This window comes from Pteropus alecto, unplaced genomic scaffold (genome assembly GCF_000325575.1).
Source record: "Pteropus alecto unplaced genomic scaffold, ASM32557v1 scaffold98, whole genome shotgun sequence".
Taxonomy (NCBI): domain Eukaryota; kingdom Metazoa; phylum Chordata; class Mammalia; order Chiroptera; family Pteropodidae; genus Pteropus; species Pteropus alecto.
In genome coordinates this window covers 19,820,741-19,829,408 of record NW_006443570.1, presented here as the reverse complement: position 1 = coordinate 19,829,408, position 8,668 = coordinate 19,820,741, and the positions used below count along the sequence as shown (strand labels likewise).

General features: G+C 54.1%; 1 protein-coding gene across 2 annotated transcripts; it reads right to left on the bottom strand.

Moving 5' to 3' along the window:
* Positions 1 to 2,138: 2,138 nt before the first annotated feature.
* On the bottom strand, positions 2,139 to 8,660 carry TRAF4 (TNF receptor associated factor 4). 2 transcript variants are annotated; one of them, XM_006925013.2, is made up of 7 exons: positions 8,470 to 8,660; positions 5,429 to 5,480; positions 4,726 to 4,830; positions 4,494 to 4,655; positions 4,243 to 4,404; positions 4,008 to 4,163; positions 2,139 to 3,748 (listed from the first exon to the last, which is right to left on the bottom strand). In XM_006925013.2, exons 1-7 carry the CDS (start codon positions 8,610 to 8,612, stop codon positions 3,116 to 3,118), a joined length of 1,413 nt encoding a protein of 470 aa, XP_006925075.1. In that variant the 5' UTR covers positions 8,613 to 8,660; the 3' UTR covers positions 2,139 to 3,115. The 2 variants fall into 2 exon arrangements, with proteins under 2 accessions (XP_006925075.1, XP_024897429.1); XM_025041661.1 differs by lacking the exon at positions 8,470 to 8,660 and adding an exon at positions 8,000 to 8,279 and having other exon boundaries at positions 2,610 to 3,748.
* Positions 8,661 to 8,668: the final 8 nt, after the last annotated feature.

Here is an 8,668-nt window from a genome sequence, read left to right as displayed (position 1 = left end):
CTTTTGATCTTGTCCTATTCGTTTAATGGTGTCAATGTTTGGGGTGATTTTTCTTATAATGGTTTCTTAATGTATCATTTATTAGAAGAAATTCCTCATTTTTAAGAGGGGGAGGCCCTAGAGTATTCATTACTCAGAAGACCTCCCAATGTATTATCACAGACCAGATGCTGTGGGTTCCATAAGGCATGAAGTTGACCAGTCAGTCCCTGAGGAGGTACCCAACTGGCTGGGTTCTTCATAGGCAGGACAGCTAGGGCCTTGGTGGGATTTGACAGGTGAGTATGGTTTGCCTCCTTCATGGAGGCCTGAAATGTACTGCCATCAGTCATTGAAAAATGCAGATCCGATTTGCTAATAAGCCAAATTGAGACTAAATTTCCCTCCCTCCCCTTCCATTGCCAACATTTGGGAATTTCCAAGGGCCTTTGACAGGTGGAGGTAATAATTGCTATAATCTGTAACATGAAAAACAGCTTTCTTGGTGATTTGAATCTCATGGGTTGAATATTGGAGAACTTTACCTGTTTCTGTCTGCAGAGGGGAGATCCAAAAGCTATTTACAGTTGGCCCTTGAACAACTCTAGGGATTAGGGGCGCCAACCCCCCTCTCCCGCTCCCAGCACAGTCTCACTTGACTCTTAAAAATTTTAGCCACTAGTCTGTTGACCAGAAGCCTTACCCATAAAGTCAATCAACATATTTTGTGTATGTATTATATACCATATTCATAATAAAGCTAGAAGAAAATGTTAAAATCATAAGGAAATACAATGTTGAAAATATCTAAGTGGGCCTGTGCATTTCAAACTTGTGTCGTTCAATGGTCAAACTGTAGATTCTCCCCTCCCTTTTTGCTGAGTGTGGGTTTGGGCTAAGATGTGGAGGGAAGGAAAGATTTCCAAAGTGTAGGATTCAGTGGGAGTGGAATCCGACCCTTAGCAAGAGTCAGCAGGTGACTGTCAAATACTGATGACGCTGGAAAGCACCCTCTCCTGAGCATGCCTGTTTTGTGAAAGGGCTTTTGCTCCTTTACACATACAATCCTGTGAAAGCCCTCTTTTGTGTCAGATGAGACCTGCAGTTAGCCCAAGGTCAGAGGTTGGCAGAGTAGACAGAGAAGTCAGTCCAGCTCACACTTTGATGCAAAACCTGGCCTGGGTTCCATTAGGCAGTTATGACTGCCTGCAACAGCACTGGAATGAGAGTTAGGCCCAGGTGTGGGGTTGACTGCAGCATCTCATTTTTGCACGTCCCACTGGAGTGGTGCAGTGCCACACTCTTGCCAAGAGAGGGAGCCCAAGCATGATCCAAGTGTATTCCTTCTCTTGAAAGAACGGTTTCACCTGTTTGTTGCCTGAAGCACTTAAGTGAAGGCATTTCTTGTTAGAGCTGGCTTCTTCCTAACCAGCTTCCAGGTGTCACTGTACCAAGATGGCTTATCTGGTGAAGGTGCCATCTTGACTCTCAGCAAGCCCCAGCTAGATCAATGAATTTGACCTTTTGAGGGTTTAGCTGGTAGTCTCCCAGGCTGACCGTTGCAGGCTCAGCCCTTATCTGTCACTTTCTGAGAAGGGCTCTTCACCTGAACCCCTCTGTAGGAGAGAAGAACTACAGCCCTTGAACTTTTCCCTTACTAGATAATAGTTTCCATCTTTGGGCCTCTTCTCAGGGCCAGGCAAGAAAAATAAAGCACTTGTGCTGATTTATCTTCACAAATCTAGGTGAGCAGGATTATTCTTTTTACCAGTGAGAGCAAGGATGTACCCCCATATAGCTAAGTCTCGTCAAAAAGTAAGCACAGCAAAGATCCAAACCCAAATCTATTGACAAAATTAAAAGGAGCTGTATTTCTAGGGATTGCTGGAGCTTGAAACAATCCAGGCCCTGCACCAAACCAGCTGAAAGATCACTGAAGTCAACTTACTCCTGTTCCTAGTTTATCAGTCAGTGTAGATAATCACAGGCACGCACTGAAGCTTGTATGAAGAGCAAATGATGTATGCCTGAGAAAATCTAAGTGCTTTGTATACCTCAAAGACCCCTTTGCTCAGCTTAGTCCCTGGATATGATTTGGGGTTAGATTAACATTCATCAAACAGTTGTTTTGTGTTAAGAACATGCATCGTCTCATTAAATCTTCACGACGGCCTAAAATAGGTCCATTTACTATGGTGGTAAAAGCTATTTCATTTGACTGTTGTATTAGATGAAATAACGTATGTAAAGTGCTTAGGAGTGTCTGCCAAAGAAAGTACTTTGAAAGTACTTCAAAAAATGGTAGCTGTTATCGTTAGACCAAGGAAGACCTGCCTAAGGCAGAGGCACTAACGTGGTGGGATATGTATGGATCTGGGACTACATACAGCTTTATAAAATGTCGAGAGCCTACACCTCCCCCACCTAACCACCAGAGGGCAGCGACAGGCACCTTCTACACAAAGCCTCATGAAGTTCCTCTATCATCCACCAGAGGGCGACCTAGCAGGGCAGCTGGATCCTGGGGCTAGAGTGGCATCACCCAACCTGGGACAGGTCCTTTTGCCTTCACAGTTGGGCCCAGCCTTCCAGGGCCTTAACCAAACCAGATGAGTCAGGCTGGAACCAAGTTAATAAATACAATTCAGGATTTATTTAAAAAACCAGGGCTCCCTTGCTGTGCCCTCCTGGCACTAAGTAAATAAATAACCAGAGGAGGCACAGCTGGGCAAAGGGGAAGAGAAATCAGATCGCAACACAGATTCTTTAACCACCCAACTTCCCCTCCCCTCTATGGCTCTTGGGACATAGCACCAGCAGGCACCTCAGTCCGCGTAGAGGGTAGAGTGTGGCCAGCATCAAGGCATGTCTGCCCTGCCCAGGAGAGGAGACAGGCCCTGGGATCACTTGTTTCCAAGCCCTTGATGACCCCAAGACCTGCTCACCACAGGGGCCAAGGCTGAAGCACCAATAGGAGGCACCTGAGGGTGTCAGGGAAGGGGTAGAGGGAATGGGGTAACAGGGTAACGGAACCTGGGCCGCAGAAGCAGCTGAAAGGGGGTCCGGCCCCTCCAGGTTCAGCCAGTGCCTGACAGAGGTCATGCTCTACCCCCCTTTCTCCTGGAGCTGTCTGCGCTCAGCTGAGGATCTTTCGGGGCAATTCAACAGAGGCACGGATGAATACTGCATCATCCCGAACGTAGTTTCGCTTGCGGATATCCTGGTGGGAGATGAACTTGGGGTAACCAAAGCCCAGAGAACTCTCATCCAGGGAGCCCCGCCAAGTGCCCGGTTTTTGGAAGTTCTTCCAGTTTGGGTCAGGGTGGAAGGTCTCAGTGACATGCTGTGGCTTAGCCAGTCCAGGGTCGCTCTGATCCAGCAGGGAGAAGGTGACACGGCGGGCAAAGGGCCACTCAAGGAGATTGTCAAAGGCACCTGGCAGCACACGAATGTAGAGTGAAAGATGTGTGCCCTCACCACTGCCATTGCCATTGAGGAATGCAGACACCTGCAGTTTGTAACCATACTTATGTGTGTAGAAGGCTGGGCTGAAGCACTCCAGGTTGGGCTTGGCTTTGGCCTCCTGTAGCCGTCGCCCATAGCTGCCAATCTTCCAGATGAGCATGCCATCACTGCCCACTGACAGCTCCTCCAGCTCTCGCCGTAGCTCCTGCAGCTCCTGTCGCTGCCGGCTCACCAGGGCACACATCATGGCCAGATGGGGCTTCACACTCTCCTCCACGTGCCGTGCCATTGCCATCTTAGGGCACTGTTGGCAAACCCCCAGGCCATAGGAAGAGAGGAGAGTTATCAGTAGGAGCAGGACCAGGGGAGAGGGGAGGAATGGGCAGGCACCCAGCTCTGAATGAGGAAGGGTGAGGGCACTAGGATGAGGCTGGAGCTCGCCAGCAAGGGGAAGGACTGAAAGCCTAAGAGCAGCAGAAATTGGACCACCAAGGGCCTAAGTCGGTGTCTGAGGCTTCAAGGACCAAGAACGGGGCTGACAGGAAGGAGGAGGGGCATCTCACCCTATGCTTGCAGCCGGAGTCTTTGAATGGACACAGCACTAGGGCAGTGCTACAGCTGTCTTTCAGATGGCCTGGCAGGTCCTCCCGAGCCACGGTGCCCACACCACACTGGTTGGGGCAAGGCACAGGCAGCCTCGGGCACTGGTACTGGTGGCTCTAGGGCCGTAGAGACAGTGGTCAGTAGCCTGACTCCCTGCTACTTGCCCTACAGCCCACAGTTCAGGAAGGGCCTCACCTGGATGGTGTCAAAGACGAACTCCTTAGTGCAGTAGGCGCAGGGCTGGGTACGCTTGGGGCACTCAGAGGTGGCATGCTGGGTCAGCAACCTTCGCATCATGCGGGCACCACACTTGTTCTCACAGTACACACTCTCTTGGGGGCACATGCCCTCGTGGCTCTGTGGAAATGCCAGAGGGGCTGAGTTAAGGGATCCCTGGCCCATCAGACGCCCCACTCTCCCTCAACCCTCAGCCAGGCCCCACCCACCTCAAAGGCCTCCCCACTGAAGTCACAGCCACAAAACTCGCACTTGAGGCGCCGCTTGGGGCAGTCGTGTTGCAAGTGTACAGGCAGATCCCGGCGGCTCAGCTTGGTGGGGCAGCGATTGGGGCAGGGGACTACATTGAAGCTGCAGGTATTCAGGTGACCCTGGTAGGAAGGGCTGCAGTTAGTGCCTGCCAAAGGAGGGGTAATCCTCCCGCCCCCATCAGAGCCTCACCTGTAGGTGACGAAGTGGTCCACTCCAGCGGCAGCCCTCCTCACTGTGAATGCAGCGGATAGGCAGGCCCAATACCTGTACCTCCAGCTCTGGGTCTGGGTAGATCTGGGGGTGGGGATGGGGAGAAACTGGTCAGGGTCAGAGCCTGCTACAATCCCCAATTCCTGCCCCGTCCAACCCCAGGTAGGCTAGCTCTACCTTAGAACCAGTAACAGCCTCTCCTGGGCTATATTTCCCCTCTGTGCCCAGGGATAAAGGACACAACAGGTAGTATCAGCTCCATCGCTGGATACCAAGGTCCCCAACAGGCCTGCACATGGCACTCTCATTGGGGTGGTAGCCAATAGGCCTGCTCAGTCCCAGGCAGCCCTTATACCCTCTGCTTCCTTCCCCCTGGTAGAGGGATTCTGGCCTTCAGCCACAGGTCTGGCCTGCCACCCGAAGGGGAGGGGAACACTTCTTGTGAGCACAGAGCAGCTCTATGCACCCCCACAGGCTAGGCATTGTGCCTGCCCTCCAGGGCAAACACGGACCTCATTTGCAAACCAGCCTGGTGGGAGGGAACAGGCCACCTTTGTGGGGGCAAACGAATTCTGCTGCACTGGGTTGACATTGGCCCTAAGCCCACTGGCTGCTAGCAGCTCCAGCCTCCACCAAGGGCAACAGTCTGTACCTAGGCCTCTGCCTGGCCCTGTGGACTCACCTTGGCATAGTCCAGAGGAAGCTGGTCCTCAGGGCATTTGAAGACTCCTTCACTGTGAAGGGAGAAGGGACAGGGTCAAGGCTCTACACCACGGGAAGGGAGAACCCTGGGCCCCACCTCCTCAACCAGAGCAGCATCCTTCCCTTGCCAGACCGGTTCCTAGCCAGCCCTACTACCTGAGAGGGCAGAGTCCTGAGAGTACGCACTTCTCCATGACCCCAGAAGATCCTAGCTCTTGTCCTGGGGAGGGGTGTTCTGGACCCAGTGGAGGCAGAGACAGCTGCTTCAGAGAGCATTTGGCCAACAGGTGGCAGCTGGCACCCCTCCCCCCGAGGATGGCAGCTGGACTGGGAAAGGAACAGGCTGCCCAGCCACCCCTTCCCCCCAGGTTTTCACTGGCTGGGCTGAAAGCTAATGGGGGGAGAGAGGGTGAACAGGGATGGGCTCAGATTAATTGCCAGAGCTGCCCAGCCCCTATGAGGGTGCCTAGCCAGTGAACCCAGGGCAAAGGTCAGCTTGGGGCCACCTTACCCCATCCCCTCCCTCCTTTTATGAGGGTGTGTCTCCTAAAGCAAAGAGAAGGAAAGGCTCGCTCCAAGGCACTGTGTTTTCATTCCCATCCAGTCCTCACCATCTGCGTCTGAGAAGGGGCTGAATGTCTCCATTTTGCAGATGAAAGAACTGAGGCTACAGCTAAAGCAGCACCTGGATGTGTATGTCTGATTCCACAGTTCAGATTGGTTCTGCTACACTGTACAGCATACAGAAGAGAAACTGTCCAGGCAAGCACAGCCAAGAGTCTGTGCACAGCACGGCATGTATCTGAAGCCTATTGACCCTGACCACTGCCCTCCTTCTCTTCCACCAATCCCCACCAGGCTGTTCGCATGCCTGTTGGCATGCCTCCTCCTGCCAACATGGCCTCGCTGACCCTAACCAGGACGTCACACATGCCTGGCATGGACTAGGGAGAACAAGGGCTCACTCAGCAGGGCTGAAGGCCCTCAGGCATGACATTTCTGGCAGGTCTGAATCAGGTATGTGGGAAGTGGCAGGAATCAGGTTGAAGCAGAGGCCACATGGCAACTCTGTCCATAATGGCACTTTGCAAGACTTGGCCAGTTCATGCCCAAGATGCCCAAAGGATTTAGAGCACCCACCTCCTCCCCCTGACCCCACCATTACCACTGGCCATGCCACCAGTGCCAAGAACAATACATGCCCAGGCACTGATGAGGTATGCCCATGCCCACAGGGCAACCAGCCTTCCTAGACCAACCTGAGTAATAGCCCTGGCAGGAGTGAAGAGGGGTGGGCCACGAGGGAGGGGGGTCTGCTTGGTTGCTTCAGGAATGTGCTGACTTAATGATTTTGGAGACAGGGAGGGGACTGAGAGAAGTTCCCAGGCTTCAGGCAGATTATCTTGTGCAGCTTGGGGCCCAGCCAGGACAAAGGTTCCACCATGGCCATGGACACACTTGCTTGTATGGTAGCGCTTAATGGTAAGGGGCAGAGCCTGTCCAACCACCTCTTCCCTCTTCCCTTCTCCCTCCAGGGGCCTCAGTAGCACTAGGAGAAAGGGGGAGGCTGGGGCAGAGACTGCTCCAGGCTGTGCAGTGGAGGCCCAGGCCCAGGGGAGAAGACAGGATGGGGGGAGGGGGCTGTGGGAGAGGAAGAGGGGATTTCCGGGAGGAGGAGGGGCGAAAGCAGCAGACTGGGGCAGAGAAGGTGGAGGTAGAGGGCCTGGCACCCCCCTCCCTATCTTTCCCTGAGGCAGGCAGGGTGGGTCAGCTGAGTTGGGGGCAGGGTAGGCTGCTCAGCTGGCCTCATCTGGAAACCAGAGGGCTGGGGAAGGGCACTGGAGAAGACAATGGGACTGTGTGTCTGTAGGGGAGTATGTGTGTACACTGGAGGGAGGAGGGAGGAGGGTGAGGGAAAAGGAGGAGGGGGCAGCAGCTTGTGCAGGAGCATATGTGAGGGCAGGAGCTGGCCCAGGCTGAGGGGAACAGAAAACAAAGGGCCTCCTAAGATTTCCTCCAGGCTAGGGGTTGCAGAGGACAGAGGGAGGGAGGGAGGGAGAGAGCACTAAAGGCAGGAGCTCTAAAGATGCTCTCCCTGCCAGCACCCCTCAATCTCCTCAGCAAACAGCCTCCTGACACATGACCATGACTGACCTAGCCTTCCCCTGTGCTCTTGGAGCACGACCTCCCCACACCTAGGCCTGAACAATTCCAAGGGTGGGCAGGAAATTCAAGACACCACAGAGTGCCCAGAACTCAACGGATGCCAAGAGCCAATGGGTGACCTGGCTCCTCGGAGGGGAGAGGATGTTCAGTAACACCCACGGTGTGACGCCCTCTCTAAAGATCTATAGACCATCTGTAGTACTCAAGACCACTCAGGACAGGAGGGACACTCAAAACGTTCCTGCTTCTGGAGAGATCTGGAATGTCACAGTCCTCCCTCTATTGTGACCACAAGCAGCCCGAGTTTAAATCCCAGATAAGCCTTTAAGTAACTGTGTGACCATGGGCAAGTCGCAGCCTTTCTTTGAATCTGTTGTTTCATCACCTGTGAAATGGGAGAACAATAGCTGCCATTCTTGTAATGTTCGAAGAATCAGAAGAGATTAGATGGGTGAAAACTCCTGAGGCTTAAGGTGCTGCGCGGGACGGAGGGTTTTGTCCTCCTCTTCCCAGAAGGATTCAAAGTTCAAGGATGAGGCGGCTCTCGCTCTCAGATAAGGGGGAAGGGCCAGCAACCGGTCAGGAAGGTCGTCTTTTCCCACCTCCACCTTGCGGGAACCCACCGAGTTCTTCCGACCGAGTGCGGACGCCGGTGGCACCCGGGACCCTACAGATTAGTGAGTGGGGTTCTCCCTCGGGGCCTGACGTCACCGCCGCCCCGTGATGTCACAGTGGGCGCCCCTGAGGTGACGGGGCCGCGGCGCAGACAAAGGCCTGGCATGCCTCCGACCTGAGCCCCTCCCCATGCGGTGTCCACCCCCCGCACCGGCCGTCCCTGCCACCCTCGACTCGCACCTGAGGAACTCCTGCAAGCAGGTGTCGCAGAAGCGGTGGCCGCAGGTAGAAACCTGCACAGGCTCGCGCATGGGCTTCCCGCACAGCGGGCAAAGCAGCCGCCGCTTAGGCTTCTCCAGGAACTTGTAGTCGTAGCCGGGCATGGCGGGCGGGCGGGCACGGGCGAGCGGGGCCGGACACGCGGCGGCCCCACAGCCTG